Below are 20,724 nucleotides of genomic sequence, written 5' to 3'. Positions count from 1 at the left end.
GCGCCACGCTGTGAAGCCACACCAAACAAGAATGACAAACATATTTCGGGAGAACATCCTCACAGTAACACAACATAAATGCAACACAACAAATACCCAGAATCCTTTGCATCCATGACAATTCCTGACTATATTATACACCCCGCTATCAGCAAACCCCGCCACCCCACCACCTCCCCGTGCATCAGTAAGGTGGGCGGGGTTGGAGGCGCGGGGATGTAAAATATATTCGGGAATTGTCATTGATGCAAAGGATTCTGGGTATTTGTTGTGTTGCGTTTATGTTGTGTCACTGTGAGGATGTTCTCCCGAAATGTGTTTGTCATTCTTGTTTGGTGTGGCTGCACGGTGTCGCGCATATTAGTAAGAATGTTAAAATTGCTTATATCACAACCATCAGTGTACTCTGTATTACCCAGTATGCCCTTCAATCTTGTACGTGTGTTTGAAGAAGCTGCATACAACATGTTGATGGACTTGCAAATGGTTCGTACATGATGTAGAAGGCGTCAAAGGCAATTGCTTCACAGCACGCCCTTATTCTCGTTACCAGGATGAGCACCATCGGATATTCGCGAGAACGTTAGCGGATCCCAATGCCTTCTTTAATTTGTGACACGGGTCAAACTAGCTCTTTTAGTGGTAAAGGTCGCCGACTCCAGGTATATAACAACGGGCGGGTGGCGGGCGGTTGCGGTTCTGATATAATGTTGGTTCGGGTGGATGGCGGGTGGATGACGCCTCTAGTGATGCGGTTGCGGATGATGTAATTGCCTATCCGCGCATCTCTAATGTCCTGGGTCTTCCCCGTGGCCTCCTCCTGGTCGGACGTGCCCTAAACACCTCGGTAGGGAGGCGGTCAGGTTTGCATCCTGTCCAGATGCCCGAACCACCTCATCTGGCTCCTCTCGATGTGGAGGAGCAGTGGCTTTACTCTGAAGTCACCCCGGAGGGCAGAAATTTTCACCCTATCTCTAAGGGAGAGCCCCGCCACCCTGTGGAGGAAACTCATTTCCGTGATCTTGGCCTTTCCTTCATAACCCAAAGCTCATGACCATAGGTGAGGATTATGATGTAGATAGACCGATAAATTGAGAGCTTTGCCTTCCGGCTCACCTCCTTCTTCACCACAACGGATCGATACAGCGTCCGCATTTCTGAAGACGCCTCACCGATCCACCTGTCGATCTCACTATCCACTCTTCCCTCACTCATGAACAAGACTCCGAGGTACTTGAACTCCTCCACTTGGGATAAGATCTCCTCCCCTAAACCGGAGATGGCACTCCATCCTTTTCCGGGCGAGAACCATGGACTCGGACTCGGAGGTGCTGATTCTCATCCCAGTCACTTCTCACTCGGCTGCGAACCGATCCAGTGAGAGCTGAAGATCCTGGCCAGATGAAGCCATCAGGACCACATCATCTGCAAAAAGCAGAGACCTAATTCTGCAACCACCAAACCGGATTCCTTCAACCCTCATCCGAGTCGCTTCACACTCGACTGCGAACCGATCCAGTGACAGCTGAGCAGTGAGTAATGGCAGATATTCCTACTTTAGCTATCTTCCACAATCCGTAGTGGGGCATGGCCAGAAACCACTGAATGACTGTGACCTTCGATCCCTCAGAAGGCACTGTATCGAAAACCGCCATCAATCTCTAAAGGATATCACCACATGGGCTCAGGACCATTTCAAAAAACCACTGTCACTAAATACAGTTTGTCACTACATCTGTAAGTGCAAGTTAAAGCTCTACTATGCAAAGCGAAAGCCCTTTATCAACAACATCCAGAAACGCCGCTGGCTTCTCTGAGCCTGAGATCATCTAAGATGAACTGATGCAAAGTGGAAAAGTGTTTTCTGGTCTGACGAGTCCACATTTTAAATTGTTTTTGGAAATATTCGACATCGTGTCATCCGGACCAAAGGGGAAGCGAACCATCCAGACTGTTATCGACACAAAGTTCAAAAGCCAGCATCTGTGATGATATGGGGGTGCATTAGTGAAGGCACCATTAATGCTATAAGGTACATACAGGTTTTGGAACAACATATGCTGCCATCTAAGCGCCGTCTTTTTCATGGACGCCCCTGCTTATTTCAGCAAGACAATGCCAAGCCACATTCAGCGTAAAAGAAGAGTGCGGGTACTTTCCTGGCCCGCCTGCAGTCCAGAACTGTCTCCCATGGAAAATGTGTGGCGCATTATGAAGCGTAAAATACGACAGTGGAGACCCCGGACTGTTGAACGACTGAAGCTCTACATAAAACAAGAATGGGAAAGAATTCCACTTTCAAAGCTTCAACAATTAGTTTACTCAGTTCCCAAACATTTATTGAGTGTTGTCAAAAGAAAAGGTGATGTAACACAGTGGTGAACATTTCCTTTCCCAACTACTTTGGCACGTGTTGCAGTCATGAAATTCTAAGTTAATTATTATTAAAAAAAAAAAAAAAAAGCTTATGTGTTTGAACATCAAATATCTTGTCTTTGTAGTGCATTCAACTGAATATGGGTTGAAAAGGATTTGCAAATCATTGTATTCCGTTTATATTTACATCTAACGCAATTTCCCAACTCATATGGAAACAGGGTTTGTATTTTAGATGGTCAAAATCTGCATATGTAAAAAAATATTAAGACTTATGAAACCATGCATAGTCACACTTCCGCCCAATTTGTGCTTTATAGTTCACCAGGCGGAGAACTGTGCGTATGTAGGTCATGCCTGCTACACATCTCGAATTACGATATAAGGTCACTGCAATGTGACTTATGAATGCAGTGATCACATTTTAGCACCGTCCTCTCAATAAGAAATACAAATTAATGGATTTGGATATGGACAGAAAAAAATAATTTTTATTTCGAAGACACAGTAGTGGGAAAATAAATAATAGAAGTTGAAAAAATAGTTGAAAATCCCGACATCCATACATACATTTTCTAGGGGTTAGTGCGTCTGCCTCCTGGGTTCAAACCCGGGCTCGGGATCTTTCTGTGGGGAGTTTGCATGTTTTCCCCGTGACTGTGTGGGTTCCCTCCAGGTACTCCGGCTTCTTCCCACTTCCAAAGACATGCACCTGGGGATAGGTTGATTGGCAACATTAACTTGGCCCTAGTGTGTGAATGTGAGTGTGAATGTTGTCTGTCTATCTGTGTTGGCCCTGCGATGAGGTGGCGACTTGTCCAGTGTGTACCCTGCCTTATAGCTGAGATAGGCAACAGCATCCCCCGCGACCCCAAAGGGTCTGCCTAACCCCTCCTCCACCGTGCTGCAGTGATCCGGATTATCCCCGAAGTGTATTCACTTGTGCCTAATCTAATATCTGACATTTCCAGAAAGTTTCAGCAAAATGGGCGTATTTATTGTTTAACTATCTCGCAGAATAAAAGAGACATAGTAAAGCCTCTTGTCTGTTATTTACTCTCCTTGTCTGTGTGAGCGGAGGTTGAAGCTCATAACGTAAACAGAAGGTAATGTAGTAGAAATTATTCAGATCAGCCTCAAAATGTAATGAACTGTTCTGAATTCCAGTTTGGACATTTCCTCCATTAACTCTATGAGCTATATTTAGCGGATTTTAAGAAACGGCATAAACACTTTTGTCAGTCTTTGTGTCTATTAGGCTGCGAACATACACACACAGAAATGTACAAACCCCGTTTCCATATGAGTTGGGAAATTGTGTTAGATGTCAAAATAAACGGAATACAATGATTTGCAAATCCTTTTCAACCCATATTCAATTGAATACGCTCCAAAGACAACATATTTGATGTTCAAACTCATAAACTTTATTTTTTTTTTGCAAATAATAATTAACTTAGTATTTCATGGCTGCAACACATGCCAAAGTAGTTGGGAAAGGAAATGTTCACCACTGTGTTACATCACCTTTTCTTTTAACAACACTCAATAAAGGTTTGGGAACTGAGGAAACTAATTGTTAAAGCTTTGAAAGTGGAATTCTTTCCCATTCTTGTTTTATGTAGAGCTTCAGTCGTTCAACAGTCCGCTGCTGTATTTTACGCTTCATAATGCGCCACACATTTTCGATGGGAGACAGGTCTGGACTGCAGGCGTGCCAGGAAAGTACCCACACTCTTTTTTTACGAAGCCATGCTGTTGTAACACGTGGCTTGGCATTGTCTTGCTGAAATAAACAGGGGCATCCATGATAACGTTGCTTAGATGACAACATATATTGCCCTAAAACCTGTGTGGACCATTCAGCAAAAATGGTGCCTTCACAGATGTGTAAGTTACCCATGCCTTGGGCACTAATACACCCCCATACCATCACAGATGCTGGCTTTTGAACTTTGCCCCTATAACAATCCGGATGGTTTTTTTCCTCTTTGTTCCGGAGGACACCACGTACACAGTTTCCAAATATAATTTGAAAAGTGGACTTGTCAGACCAGAGAACACTTTTCCAGTTTGCATCAGTCCATCATAGATGAACTCGGGTGTTGTTGATAAATGGGTTTTGCTTTGCATTGTACAGTTTTAACTTACACTTACAAATGTAGCAACCAACTGTAGTTACTGACAGTGGTTTTAAGAAGTGTTCCTGAGCCCATTTGGTGATATCCTTTACACACTGATGTCGGTTTTTGATGCAGTACCACCTGAGGGGTCAAAGGTCCATAATATCATTGCTTACATGCAGTGATTTCTCCAGATTTTCTGAACCTTTTGATGATTCTACGGACCGTAGATGGTAAAATCCCTAAATTCCTTGCAATAGCTTGTTGAGAAATGTTTTTCTAAAACTGTTTGACAATTTGCTTACAAAGTGGTGACCCTCGCCCCATCCTTGTTTGTGAATTACTTAGCTTTTCATGGAAGCTGTTTTTATACCCAATCATGGCACCCACCTGTTCCCAATTAACCTGCACATCTGTGGGATGTTCCAAATAAGTGTTTAATGAGCATTCCTCAAATTTATCATTATTTATTGCCACCTTTCCCAACTTTTTGTCACATGTTGCTGGCATCAAATTGTAAAGTTAATGATTACTGCCAAACAAAAAAATATTTATTAGTTTGAACATCAAATATGTTGTCTTTATAGCGTATTCAACTAAATATGGGTTGAAAATGATTTGCAAATCATTGTATTTCGTTTGTATTTACATCTAACACAATTTCCCAACTCAAATGGAAACAGGGTTTGTAGACAGATCAGGCCCAAAATCTAATCAGTTGTTCTTTATCCAAGTTCAGATATTTCCTGAAAGTTTAATGACAAAACGCCCATAACTTTTTGAGTTATTTTGTTCACTGACTGACAGACAAACCAACAGCAACGATTATACAACCTCCTGCCAGATAAATTAATCTCTACACCTCTGGTTTGTTTCCCTGCAGGCTTTTCTCAAAGTGGAATTATCACTGGTCCCTGGGGGCCACTGGAGACACGACCAAAGACACAAGCTCCGAACAGGCAGAAAAACCCCAGCCAAAAATCAAATTCAAAATTGTACCACCTCCTCCTCCCAAACCCATAACTAAGCCTACTCCGGCACCTCCTCCCAAGAGGACACCATCTCCCAAACCTCTTAACTTCAAGCGTAAAGTGGAAGTGGATGTTTTCCGGTTATGCTGGAAAGAATCTTGGATGAACGTGAAACCACCAAAGTATCTTTTTCTCAAAGCCAAAGAGTCGAAAGCAATCATACAAGGATTTACAACCATAGAACTGGTCAACAACAAGGTGTCCAAACTTTTGGGATATGCACCACAGCCTGAATGTACATCCACTGGTGATTGGAGTCAGTCATGGAAGCAGGTAGAAAAACGAGCTGTTTTAACATTTTTTAAAGGAGCCATATGTAGTAATGTGGCTAGAAATGGTACTGCAATCATGGTCAAAATTTCGTAGTCCCCTCCAGGTACGCAGTCGAATCCGAATCCTACTCCAAGGAACATCAAATGGCAATTGAGGAGTTCTACACTGTAGGTTTCTCTTGTTTATGCTTCTTGCTAGATGGTTTACTAAGTAATTGTGCCACATTTTACTGATGTCGATTAGCCAAATGTATTTCTAAAGTTACGCAATATTTCCGTCAGGAGTCAATCAATCAATCAATCAATGTTTACTTATATAGTCCTAAATCACTAGTGTCTCAAAGGGCTGCACAAACCTCTACGAGTCGAAACAGATTGTTGGCATTACCCTGCTAAAATGTCTAATTTGAAATAATATATTATATATTAAATATCGCATAGGCCTACTTTGAAGCATAATGCGTACCTGCCAACCTTGGCTTGAGACATCCGATTTCGGGAGGTGGGGGGTGGGGGGTGGGGGGTGGGGGGGCGTGATCGGGGTTGGGGCGGAGGCGTGGTTGGGGCAGGGGCGTGGTTAAGAGGGGAGGAGTATATTTACAGCTACAATTTACCAACTGGACTATTTCATATATATTTCATCCATCCATCCATCCATTTTCTACCGCTTATTCCCTTTCGGGGTCACAGGGGGGCGCTGGCGCCTATCTCAGCTACAATCGGGCGGAAGGCAGGGTACACCCTGGACAAGTCGCCACCTCATCGCAGGGCCAATACAGACAGACAGACAACATTCACACTCACATTCACACACTAGGGCCAATTTAGTGTTGCCAATCAACCTATCCCCAGGTGCATGTCTTTGGAAGTGGGAGGAAGCCGGAGTACCCGGAGGGAACCCACGCATTCACGGGGAGAACATGGAAACTCCACACAGAAAGATCCCGAGCCTGGATTTGAACCCAGGACTGCAGGAACTTCGTATTGTGAGGCAGACGCACTAACCCCTCTGCCACCGTGAAGCACTATATATTTCATATATATCTAATATATATATATATATATATATATATATATATATATATATATATATATATATATATATATATATATATATATATATATATATATATATAAATATATATATATATATATATATATATATATAAATGATAAATGGGTTGTACTTGTATAGCGCTTTTCTACCTTCAAGGTACTCAAAGCGCTTTGACACTACTTCCACATTTACCCATTCACACACACATTCACACACTGATGGAGGGAGCTGCCATGCAAGGCGCCAACCAGCACCCATCAGGAGCAAGGGTGAAGTGTCTTGCTCAGGACACAACAGACGTGACGACGTTGGTACTAGGCTGGATATATATATATATATATATATATATATATATATATATATATATATATATATATATATATATATATATATATATATATATATATATGTATGAAATACTTGACTTTCAGTGAATTCTAGCTATATATATTTATTTTGTTATATATACAGTATATAAATAAACAAAATAGTTTAATTTCGGACGGCACCTATCAAATACACAGTAATAACAACACAGTTGTTCTACTAACTGTACTGTGCTTGCTGGTTACAAAAAAAACAACAACAACACTTACCTTTCACTATTTGAGTAACCTTTGTTCCATTTGCGTACTGGCGAGCGATCTCCAAATCCGGGAACATATCCTTCACGGATTTGTTGTAGACATCCGCAAAGGAGAATGGGATGTTGCTTCCAGCTATCAGCATAGCCATCTTTGTCTCATCATAAGATACACCATCGGGTCTCAATTTTGCGAGGTGGGCCATAACACTGGGTTGTGAATGATGCGGCGCTGCGGACGCTTTGTGCTTCGCTGACCGTTCATGACTGAGTATATCCGTTCGGCCACCGTGTTCAATGGAGACGTCTGTTCTACAAAATTTACAGGCAACATACTCCTTCCCCTTCGAACTCTCCTGGATAAACTGAAATTCTTGTTTCCATTCGTTTAGGAACTTGCTAGCGAATTTCTTCCATCGTGTAAATAAAAACTTCTCCCTATGGATACCCCCTGTCAGAGGTATTTGATGACGAACCCCATGATGCAGAGACAGAGGCAGGCATGGAATATGAAAACATGATTTAATTCAAACTAAACAAAAACAAAAAGCACGCACGTGGGCGGAATAACAAGCTAAGGGAGCTAGCACTGGGAGCTAGAAAACAAAAAGGAACTTTAGCATGGAAGCTAGTGGATGGCAAACAGAAAAACTGGAAATAACTAATGCTAACAGAAACAGCTTACTGCTACGACGACCAGGACAAAATGTAGCATGACAGGTAGTAGCTGTAACAAAACGACATGACAGTTAGCACGACAAGAGTGATATGTGGCAACGACGATACAATGGTCCAGCAACTGACACAAGACAAAGCAGGTACAAATAGGAGCAGGCTGATTGGTAACAGGTGTGGCCAGGTGCCAATCAGCCGCAGCTGAGGAGGAACACAGAACTCAGGGAACAAGACAGGAAGCTTACAAAATAAGAGCACCAGAGAGGAACTATAGACAGGAGATACTAAACAGACAAATGCAGAGGAAAAAACTAAAACATAGACAAACTGTCAGGGGAAAGCCTGACACCCCCAAACAATTTTCCCTCTAATTTTCCATCTGATTTGCAGGTGTGTAAACTGTTGTGAGTTCATGCACTGTGTTTGTGTTGTTCTTTGAACAAGGTGATGTTCATGCACGGTTCATTTAGCATTTTGTGCACCAGTAAAAAAAAACATAACTTTGTCTTGAATTTGAAAAAAAATACATTTTATTTTTCACTAAAGAAGGGTTCGGTGAAGGCACATATGAAACTGGTGGGGTTGGGTACCTCCAACAAGGTTAAGAACCACTGACTTAAAGGATATTTCACCCTTTGAGCAGCCAGGCAACCCGTCATTATAACCCCAAAGTATGTCATCTCAGGGCTTTGAGTTAATAATACTGAAATTAAATACGTAAGGCATGTCCATGTGTGCGTAAATGCTCCCGAGTGTCCGTTGACATTATTTAAGCGTTATATCTGTTATTCTTGGACACCTGCCTGGAGAGTCCTACCATCGTCAGATTTACTAATTCCTTGCTTTGGTGAAGTGAATGCTATCCACCAGCGCAGGGTTCTACAACCCAAAACGTTGAAAGAGCCATATTGGACCCAAAATACAAAACACAAATTAAAGTACCAATGATTGTCACACACACACACACACACAAGATGTGGTGAAATTATTCTCTGCATTTGACCCATCACCCTTGATCACCCCCTGGGAGGTGAGGGGAGCAGTGAGCAGCAACGGTGGCCGCGCCCGAGAATCATTTTGGTGATTTAACCCCCGATTCCAACCCTTGATGCTGAGTGCCAAGCAGAAAGTAATGGGTCCCATATTTCTAGTCTTTGGTGTGACTCGGCCGGGATTTGAACTCACAACCTACTGATCTCAGGGCGGACACTCTAACCACTAGGCCACTGTATTGAGCCGAAAAAATGAAAAGCCGTGAAAAAGAATGAAGGTAACACATTACGTAAGTGTCTATATTAGCCTACTATCAAAATGACTATGTGATGCAGGCTGAAGCAAATCTTCGTTAACAGAAATGTTGAAATGTAATATTTATTCTACACATTTTTACAACATTAGAAACCATTAGTAAATCAGAGGCTACTCAGAAGGTGAGATAACTCCTGGAAACTACTGGCTTTTAATTGCCAAAAGTATACATGCGTGTATCTAAGTTAAAGGAAATGGCAGGGTCTCTTTTTTTAATAGATTTTTTACAATGTTTGGCAAGCTCGGTAATGTTTGCTGTGGTCTGGAACAACATGGCACACTGACAACTATCTGAAATGCAGCCAATACTACATACAGATAATGTGTCATGAGACATGCAAAACTAAATTATATACAAATAGGGTAAAAGTAAAGGATATTAAATAAGCTCAAATATACCTACAAATGAGGCATAATGATGCAATATGTACAAACAGCTAGCCTAAATAGCACGTTAGCATTGATTAGCTTGCAGTCATGCACTGACCAAATATGCCCGACTAGTGAATTGTGAATTATATTTATATAGCGCTTTTCTCAAGTGACTCAAAGCGCTTTACATAGTGACACCCAATATTTAAGTTACATTTTAAACCAGTGTGGGTGGCACTGGGAGCAGGTGGGTAAAGCGTCTTGCCCAAGGACACAACGTCAGTAACTAGGATGGCACAAGCGGGAATCGAACCTCCAACCCTCAAGTTGCTGGCACGGCCACTCTACCAACCGAGCTATGCCGACTAGCACTCTAACAAGTAAATATCATCAACAAGGCGCAGCTTTGTGCATTCACGCACAGCATAAAACTTTTGGTGGACAAAATGAGAAAAATAAGGAGTGGAAGATTTTACATGTAAACAATCTGTTGCGTCGCAGTCCACACTAGGGTGAGTTCAAGAACCGCATGCAGGACAATGCTCCCTGCTCCAGCACATGCATCAAAACACTCCACTGTATGGCGGTGTCTGGGCAGTGGTATCATTAGGGGTCATATTACAATTTTCAATCTACAAAACCCAAAACCAGTGAAGTTGGCACGTTGTGTACATCGTCAATAAAAAAAGAATACAATGATTTGCTACTCCTTTTCAACCGATATTCAATTGAATAGACTGCAAAGACATGATATTTAACGTTCAAACTGAGAAACTTTGTTATTTTTTGCAAATATTAGTTAATTTGGAATTTGATGGGGGAAACATGTTTAAAAAAAGCTGGCACAAGTGGCAAAAAAAGACTGACAAAGTTGAGGAACGCTCATCAAACACTTATTTGGAAAATCCCACAGGTAAACAGGCTAATTGGGAACAGGTGGGTGTCATGATTGGGTATAAAAGCAGTTTCCATGAAAGGCTCAGTCATTCACAAACAAGGTCACCACTTTGTGAACAAATGCGTGAGCAAATTGTCCACCAGTTTAAGAACAACATTTCTCAACAAGCTATTGCAAGGAATTTAGGGATTTTACCATCTACAGTCTGTAATAACATCAAAAGGTTCAGAGAATCTGGAGAAAATCACTGCACACAAGCGATGATATTACGGACCTTTGATCCCTCAGGCGGTACTGCATAATAAGCGACATCAGTGTGTAAAAGGATATCAACACATGGGCTCAGGAACACTTCAGAAAACCAATGTCAGTAACTACAGTTCATCACTACATCTGTAAGTGAAATGCTAAAACTTTACTATGCAAAGCAAAAGCCATTTATCAACAACAACCAGAAACGCCGCTGGTTTCGCTGGGCCCGAGCTCATCTAAGATGGACTGATGCAAAGTGGAAAAGTGTTCTGTGGTCTGATGAGTCCACATTTCAAATAGTTTTTGGAAACTTTGGACATTTTGTCCTCCGCAACAAAGAGGGAAAAAAACATCCGGATTGTTATAGGCGCAAAGTTCAAAAGCCATCATCTGGCTTTTGAATGTGTGAGGGTAACTCACACATCTGTGAAGGCACCATTAATGCTGAAAGGTACCTACAGGTGTTGGAACAACATATGTTGCCATCCAAACAACGCTATCATGGACGCCCCTGCTTATTTCAGCAAGACAATGCCAAGCCACATTCTACACGTGTTACAACAGCGTGTGTGGCGTATTATGAAGCGTTAAATACCCCAACGGAGACCCCGGACTGTTGAACAACTTAAGCTGTACATCAAGCAAGAATGGGAAAGAATTGCACCTGAAAAGCTTAAAAAATTGGTCTCTTTAGCTGTTTTTGTTGTATGTATTCATGTTTCTACATTAACCCTGGTGGCTATACCAATGACATTTCTAAACTCCTCTACAGTGTACTACATCAATGTTAATGTGTATTTAAACACATTCCAATTTTTGGGAAAAATTGAGGTGGGGTCAAATAAGAATATTTATATTTTTAAATTTCACGACACACCTGCAGTACCTCTGGCATACCTCCTGTTATTGTTGTTTAAATGTGCTATATAAATAGAGTGGATTGGATTGTTAAGGACATATTCTCTAAAGAAAAACCTCACTTTTACTTCAGGTTTTGGCAAAAGTAATATTGAAAAATATATAATGAGATAATGACTTAATGTGTGTTTACAGGTGAAGGTTACAAGCCTGACAGAGCGGTCTGGAGAGAAACCATGGGATATCATTTACACTAGAAATTTGATCCCAAGTCCAGAAATAGAAGTATATGCACTTCCTGTCTGGGCGGGCACCTGGAAAATTATGAACTTCGCCTTCAGACAACAGAAAGAAGAGTGGGATCACGTCTGGGCTGATTTCCAACAAAAAAGTCACAGCATATTGAGCGAGGCACACGAGCTGTTGGAACAGGTGGGGGTGAGCGTCAGAAAAAAGGGGTTTTATATATTTGAGTGAAATAGAAAGATAATAGCAACAAACATGTTTTGTTCAGGATGAGCCCTGCGGATGGACAGACTCATGGAGGCTCTCAAAACCCCCGGTTCCTACTGAAGAATGTACGCTCGCGGAACTCACCGCTGAAATGATGAAGATCCATGAGGTGTTTCTGCCTGGGTGGGACCAGTCCTGGCTCATCTCAGAAATTCGTCTGCAGGAAAAGCAAGAGTATGAAAAGAGCTGGGGATGTTGGAGTTACAGGCAACAGATCAGGTGGGTGATAAATGGCAAGTGATATATTTCCACCATAAAACACTCCTGATCAAAACTTTAAGATCAGTTAAAGAATTACAAGAATTTACAGTTTGCACTGTTGGTGTGTGTGAATGTGTGTGTGAATGTTGTCTCTGTGTTGGCCCTGCGATGAGGTGGCAACTTGTCCGAGTGCAGCTGGGATCGGCTCCAACACCACCCCCAACCCAGATAGGGACAAGTGGTAAGACATGGATGGATGAATCTTAAAAATATTTTAAGTATCCATCCATCCATTTGCTTCCACTTATCCGGGGGTAGCTGTCATGATCTGTGGTCTAGATTCTCTAGGTCAGGGGTCACCAACATTTTTGAAACCAAGAGCTACTTCTTGGGTACTGATTAATGCGAAGAGCTACCAGTTTAATACACACTTAAATAAATTGCCAGAAATAGCCAATTTGCTCAGTTTACCTTTAATAAATAAATCTATATATATATTAAAAAATGGGTATTTCTGTCTGTCATTCCGTCATACATTTTTTTCCCTTCTATGGAAGGTTTTTTTGTAGAGAATAAATGATGAAAAAAACACGTAATTGTCTGGTTTAAAAGAGGAGAAAACAGGGAAAAAATGAAAATTGAATTTTGAAACATAGTTTATCTTCAATTTCGATTCTTTAAAATTCAAAATTCAACCGAAAAAAAGAAGAGAAAAACTAGCTAATTCGAATCTTTTTGAAAAAATGTAAAAAAGATTTTATGAAACATCATTAGTAATTTTTTTCTGATTAAGATTAATTTTAGAATTTTAATGACATGTTTTAAATAGGTTAAAATCCAATCTGCACTTTGTTAGAATATATAACAAATTGGACCAAGCTATATTTCTAACAAAAACAAATCATTATTTCTTCTAGATTTTCCAGAACAAAATGTTTAAAAGAAATTCAAAAGACTTTGAAAAAAGATTCAAATTTAATTCTAAAGATTTTCTAGATTTGCCAGAATAATTTTTTTGAATTTTAATCATAAGTTTGAAGAAATATTTCACAAATATTTCACAAATATTCTTTGTCGAAAAACAGAAGCTAAAATTAAGAATTAAATTAAAACATATTCATTATTCTTTACAATAAAATAAAAAAAATACTTGAACATTGATTTAAATTGTCAGGAAAGAAGAGGAAGGAATTTAAAAGGTAAAAATGTAAATGTGTTTAAAACTCCTAAAATCATTTTTAAGGTTGTATTTTTTCTCTAAAATTGTCTTTCTGAAAGTTATGAGAAGCAAAGTAAAAACATTAATGAATTTATTTAAACAAGTGAAGACCAAGTCTTTAAAATATTTTCTTGGATTTTCAAATTCTATTTGAGTTTTGTGTCTCTTAGAATTAAAAATGTCGAGCAAAGCGAAACCAGCTTGCTCGTAAATAAATAAAATTAAAAAAATAGAGGCAGCTCACTGGTAAGTGCTGTTATTTGAGCTATTTTTAGAACAGGCCAGCGGGCGACTCATCTGGTCCTTACGGGCTACCTAGTGCCCACGGGCAATGCTTTGGTGAACCCTGCTCTAGATCATTTTTTTTTAGTAATGTTCTGTTAGTTTTGGACTCCTTTAGTTCCTGTTTTTGTGCAGTCTTGTTTGTTTTAGTTTCCATGGCGACTCATTAGTTCCACCTGCCTCATGTGTTCGGAACACGCACCTGCTCTAATCAGAGACTATTATTTAAGCCTGTTTTGCCAGTTAGTCGTTCTGGCGACATGGCTCTGTTCATGCTGTAGACTCATGCTCTGTACTGATTGTTTCATGCTCCGTTCATGCCACAGGTTCACGCTTGTTTTCATGCGTTTGTTCGCTTCATGTTATGCCAAGTAAGTTTCGTTTATTCATGCCACAGTTAGCGAGTTTTTGTTTCAAGTGCATAGTTCTGCCTAAGTGTTAGTTTTTGTATCCTGCGCTAAGTTGTGCCTTCGCCTTGTGCGCCTTTTTGTTTTCACTTTTTGAGTCCAGATCAGGGGTTGGGAAGCTCTTTTACTGAGCGAGCCATGAAAGCCAAATATTTTAAAATGTATTTCTATGAGAGCCATATAATATTTTTTTAACACTGAATACAACTAAATGCATACATTTTTAAGTAATACCAACATTTTTAGAGTATAATCTCTTATTCTTTTTAATAACATTGTTATTCTGAAGCTAACCAAAAATAAATAAAATACTTCTTACCATCAATGTGACTTCTTGAACAGGTGCAGTAGAAAACGGATGGGTGAATTAAAATATATGAGAATGTTTTATATTTTGAACGTTATTTTTAAGACTTTGATTACCAGCGGAATTATTCATTGCTTATTGTGTTAAGCAATGTCACCTAAGATTTATCTGAGAGCCAGATGCAGTCATCGAAAGAGCCACATCTGGTTCGAGAGCCATAGGTTCCCTAACCCTGGTCTAGATTAATAGATATGTTCCTACCTTCACGCCTGGTCCGGAATAGTCCGTTTGCATCCCAGGAAAACAAACCCCGCAGCAAACTGGGCCCCCAACCCCACACCCCCACCCACGTCTTTATATATATATATATATATATATATATATATATATATATATATATATATATATATATATATATATATATATATATATATATATATATATACATATATATATATATATATATATATATATATATATATATATATATATATATATATATATATATATGGACACACTTGTTTCTTTTTACAGGTTTATTATTTGTATTATTATTATTTGTTTGATTCATCTATTATTTATTTCACATTGATAGTAGAAGGATGAGGACATAATCCGACAAGTTGGCCTCCAATTTAGGGCAGGAAATGGCAAGAAAGACACAAAAAGATGCTTGGTTCAACACCATTTTCTTTGCGAGGTTTATGAGCCATTCTTAATCTAAACTCTAATATATCCACATTGGCATCCTAGTGGCAGCACACATTGCACAGTTAGTGATGTTTTATTATGTTTGTTGTCTTTCATGATGTCTGCAGTGATGTTGTTGATGGCAAAAGCGATCGCCGTGATGCATTTGTGAAATTAACGTGGCCCCATATGTTTAAAATGATCAAGATAAGTAAATATTATATATTACATATTGTATATACTTACATCATGCAAATAAAACCTTGATAGAAGTGTGTCTATGAATGCTCTCATTAATGCAGGTCATTGTCATCTCAGGGCATTCAATGGATCGCAACTGGATTGTTTGTTTTGTCTTAGAAGACGTTTCGCCACAGTCTAGTTGCGATCGATTGAATGCCCTGACTTGACAGAAGTGTTTTTTTTTAGCGCGACTCCCATGGGCTCCATTATACAAACCCCGTTTCCATATGAGTTGGGAAATTGTGTTAGAGGTAAATATAAACAGAATACAATGATTTGCAAATCCTTTTCAACCCATATTCAATTGAATGCACTACAAAGACAAGATATTTGATGTTCAAACCATGAACTTTATTTTTTTTTTTGCAAATAATAATTAACTTAGAATTTCATGGCTGCAACACGTGCCAAAGTAGTTGGGAAAGGGCATGTTCGCCACTGTTTTACATCACCTTTTATTTTAACAACACTCAATAAATATTTGGGAACTGAGAAAACTAATTGTTGAAGCTTTAAAAGTGGAATTCTTTCCCATTCTTGTTTTATGTAGAGCTTCAGTCGTTCAACAGTCCGGGGTCTCCGCTGTCGTATTTTACGCTTCATAAAGCGCCACACATATTCGATGGCAGACAGTTCTGGACTGCAGGCGGGCCAGGAAAGTACCCGCACTCTTTTTTTTACGAACCCACGCTGTTGTAACACATGCGGAATGTGGCTTGGCATTGTCTTGCTGTAATAAGCAGGGGCGTCCATGAAAATGACGGCGCTTAGATGGCAGCATATGTTGTTCCAAAACCTGTATGTACCTTTCAGCAGTAATGGTACCTTCACAGATGTGTAAGTTACCCATGCCTTGGGCACTAATGCACCCCCATACCATCACAGATGCTGGCTTTGGAACTTTGCGTTGATAACAGTCTGGATGGTTCACTTCCCCTTTGGTCCGGATGACACGACGTCGAATATTTCCAAAAACAATTTGAAATGTGGACTCGTCAGACCACAGAACACACAATTTCCCAACTCATTTGGAAACGGGGTTTGTAAGATGACTTTTGAGCGCATTTATTTACCAGTTAGAATGTGTACTTGTGAATTGTGAGTGATAGGCAAAAGTTCCACCAAAAAAAGCACTTCCCCTTTAAAGCTAATGATATTGTGTCCACAGGTGGTGCATGACTTCACTACAAAGCCAAACAAAACACAACGACATGCTGACAAGGAGACGTGACATTCTCAACTTTCTCCTCACGGCAAAACTGCATCTTGCAATTAATGATGCAGCTGAGTGGTCAGATTGTTGGAAGACCCCGAAAAGATGGACCCCACCTTACCAGGAGATTCTGGATGAGGGCTTGGGTGACGAAGATGACGACATGTTCAACGACACGGAGGATGAGGACGGAGTGGACAGTGAATGGTCAGATGATGAGGAAGAAGAGGAGAAAGAAACAGAGGAGAAAATAGGCCAAATGCAAGAAGAAGAGATAGAGAGCAACATACATGGAGAGGAGGATGTGGGAGTTGATGGGGAAGAGGAAAGGGATGGCAATAGTGAGGAAGGTAGAGAAGAAAAGATTGAAAAAGATGATTCTGAAGATAATGAGACGGAAGAAGGTGAAGATGATCCGGCCGATGGGGAAGAGATTGATGAAGAGGAGGAGGATAATGAAGAGCTGGAAGTAGAAAAGGAGGCAGACGATGAGGGAAAGGGGAAGAACATTGACGTCTATGGGGAACATGAGGACAATGGAATGACTGAAGAGAAGCTTAATGACAAATACAACAAAGAGAAGGATGAAGAGGAAGAACAGAGGAGCAAGAAAGCATGTACGGAAGAAGAGGTATCACTTGGGCAGGAAGAGAATATTGGAGTGGACACAGATGAAGAAGTGGTTAAAAAGCCTACAAGTTATGGAGTGGAGGAGGAGGAGGAGGAAGATGAGTTGGACGTTGACGATAAAGAGAACATGGAGGAGAGTCAAACGGAAGAACGAATTCAGCCTGAGGTACTCCGAAAAGACCAAGAGGCACATCTTTCCAGGGTAACGAGACAAGAGAGGGATGGAGAAGAGGAGGATGACACTGAAGAGGAAGATGGAGGATGGGAGGATGATACTGAAGAGGAAGATGAAGGAGGGGAGGATGACACTAAAGAGGAAGATGGAGGAGAGGAGGATGACACTAAAGAGGAAGATGGAGGAAAGGAGGATGACACTGAAGAGGAAGATGGAGGATGGGAGGATGATACTGAAGAGGAAGATGAAGGAGGGGAGGATGACACTAAAGAGGAAGATGGAGGAGAGGGGGACAAAGGGCACGAGGTTGAAAAGGATGAGAGGAAAGAAACTGAGGAAGACGAAGTCCAGGAGGAGGGAGAGGAAAACGAAGAGGAAGTTGGAGGTGATGAAGAAGACCAGGTCTCTGAAGAAAAACACCAGAGTGACAACATAGAGAAAGAAAATGACGAGAAAGAGGACGAAGAATGGCATGATTGTGTCAGCAAACACACGGAGGAGGACACAGCAGATTTGGGAGTCGTGGAGTCTAATGCTGATGATGAGGAAGAAGAGGAAGAAGGAAAGGAGGAGGATGATGCCGATGATGAGAGTGACGACGCTGATGATGAAGATGATGATGAAAAGGAAATATGCCCCAAAACAGAAGAAGACGACAAAGAAAGCAACGAAGAGGACGGACAAGAGGAGGAAGATGACGAAGAACATCAAGCTGCAGAGATGATGAACGCAAACCACCAAGAAGAACATGAGATGGACATGTTAAATACTTCAAATACGTTTGGTACATTAAACATCAATACTTCAAAGACATTAAACATCGATACTTCAGAGCCATTAAACATCGATACTTCAGAGACATTAAACATCGATACTTCAGACACATTAAACATCGATAATTCAGACATTTCAAACATCGATACTTCAGACATATTGAACATCGATACTTTGGACACATTAAACATCGATACTTTAGGTACGTTAGACGGAGAAAGGAAAAAGCAGAAGAGAAACGAGTCCTCAAAAGCCATCAAACGCAGACCGCAGGTGCCGCTGCATTTGCAGTTCCACAAAGCCAACGCCTCCTTCTCCTCCTGGAAGAAGTCGTGGATCGTGGCAATGGCTCACCGAGTAGGGGATGAAGATGAGGAGGAGGAAAACCTGACGGTGGAGCAAGAGGCGGTGCGAGCTTGGAGAGAATCATGGAGGATCTGCCGCCTGGAGAAGGCAGACGAGGACGAGGTGTTGTGTTTCTCTAGCAGACATCGGAGTGTGAGACACAACACATTGTTTCTTCAGGAAGACGGCTTGCCGAAGGAGGAATGGACTCTTAGTTGGAAGACAACCAAGAAGAGTAATGACACTAAACAAGAAGATGAAAATGGTTCATGATCAGGGGTCTCAAACTCAATGTACCTGGGGGCTACTGGACGCAGAGGCTGGGTTGCAAGAAAAGATTTCTTAAAAATTTTTTTTGCCTACTCCTCAGCATGTCTAGTTGTATAATGATGTTTCAAAGTGTCTCCCTGTCAGGTTCAAACACTGATGACATTTAATAATCAGACAAGAAGCAAGGAATCATGCAGAGACAGAGTTCAATTTAGCTCATGAGGAGACACGTGGTTTGGCTTTACTCTAGTTACAGATCCAAACTACGTTGTAAAAAAATCAAGCCCGCGAGCCGCCTCTATTTATTAGGAAAGGTCCTATCTCCGCTACAATCGGGTGGAAGGCGGGGTAAACACACACACACACATGAAACCCCTCATATATATATATATATATATATATATATATATATATATATATATATATATATATATATATATATATATATATATATATATCCTGAAACAGTTCTGTAGAGATGAAGTAGTCTTGTGATTTTTCCCACACATACATATTTATATATATATATATATATATATATATATATATATATATATATATATATATATATATATATATATATATATATATATATACATATATATATATACATATATATATATACACACATACATATTTATATATATCTCTCAAGTGAGTATACAATCACGAGTTGTGAAAACAGGAAGCATGCGAGCCATAGAAAACCATAGAAAAACTCCATGAAGATAAAGAGCTTGCCTTACACCCGACCACTGTGGACAAACGAAGCCAAGCAATGCAGGTTTAGCAAGCGGTGCACGCTAACGCAAAGGAAATACATTTTTGGCAGGCAATCACATTTTTACATGAATCAACCGACTAGGACGGTACCACTGCCTGGTTCGGCGTCGGATGCACTGCAAAAACGGAAATCTAAGTAAGACACAAAATAAGCAAATATCACCCTTATTAGAGATATTTGCTTATTTTGTGTCTGATAAGATAATTATTCTCATTAAGCAGATTTTATGTTTGAATGTTTTACTTGTTTTAAGGCTTCTGGTCCTAAATGATCCCAGTAAGATATTGTAACTGAGATTTTATGACCTATATTGAGTAAAACATGCTTGAAACTAGAACATCAACTGATGCAAAGCTGTGTCATCAACACTCACAAGTATAAAACTACTTTTTTAGATTAATAATTGAATTGAATTTATATAGCGCTTTTTTCTAGTGACTCAAAGCACTTTACATAGTGAAACCCAATATCTAAGTTACATTTTAAACCAGTGTGGGTAAAACTGGGAGCAGGTGGTTAAAGTGTCTTGCCCAAGGACACAACGGCAGTGACAAGGTGGGCAGAAGCGGGGATTGAACCTGGAAACCCCAAGTTGCTGGCACGGCTGCTCTACCAACCGAGCTATACCACACCCATAATTTCTTATTTTAAGCATAAAAAAAATCATGATATGATGTGATGATGTGAAGATAATGGAACTAGCATTTGCTTAATTTAAGAATATTTTTCAACATATTGAGCAAAATGGTCTTATTTTTTTTTCTACCAAGAAACGTGGACTTGTTATTGCTTATTTTAAGGTATTTTAGGGTTCATTGAGGTTAGCTAATTTTAAATTTTTAGTTTTAGAAAGTCTTGACAAGCCA

At 40.2% G+C, this 20,724-nt stretch overlaps 1 protein-coding gene across 3 annotated transcripts in view; it reads left to right on the top strand.

The window, feature by feature from the left end:
- The window catches only part of LOC133536382 (glutamic acid-rich protein-like), a 32,743-nt gene extending 13,216 nt beyond the window's left edge, over positions 1-19,527 (top strand). For 2 of the 3 annotated variants that reach the window (XM_061876872.1, XM_061876870.1), the window contains 4 exons: positions 5,383-5,803; positions 12,001-12,243; positions 12,320-12,537; positions 16,836-19,527. In XM_061876872.1, the coding sequence (XP_061732856.1) occupies positions 5,633-5,803; positions 12,001-12,243; positions 12,320-12,537; positions 16,836-19,077 (2,874 nt within the window). In that variant the 5' untranslated portion in view covers positions 5,383-5,632 and the 3' untranslated portion in view covers positions 19,078-19,527. The remainder of the gene's footprint in view (positions 1-5,382; positions 5,804-12,000; positions 12,244-12,319; positions 12,538-16,835) is intronic. The other variant, XM_061876871.1, reaches the window with a different exon arrangement.
- Positions 19,528-20,724: the final 1,197 nt, after the last annotated feature.

Source organism: Nerophis ophidion, linkage group LG17 (assembly GCF_033978795.1).
Source record: "Nerophis ophidion isolate RoL-2023_Sa linkage group LG17, RoL_Noph_v1.0, whole genome shotgun sequence".
In the NCBI taxonomy this organism is placed as follows: domain Eukaryota; kingdom Metazoa; phylum Chordata; class Actinopteri; order Syngnathiformes; family Syngnathidae; genus Nerophis; species Nerophis ophidion.
This window is presented reverse-complemented; position numbering and strand designations above follow the sequence as displayed.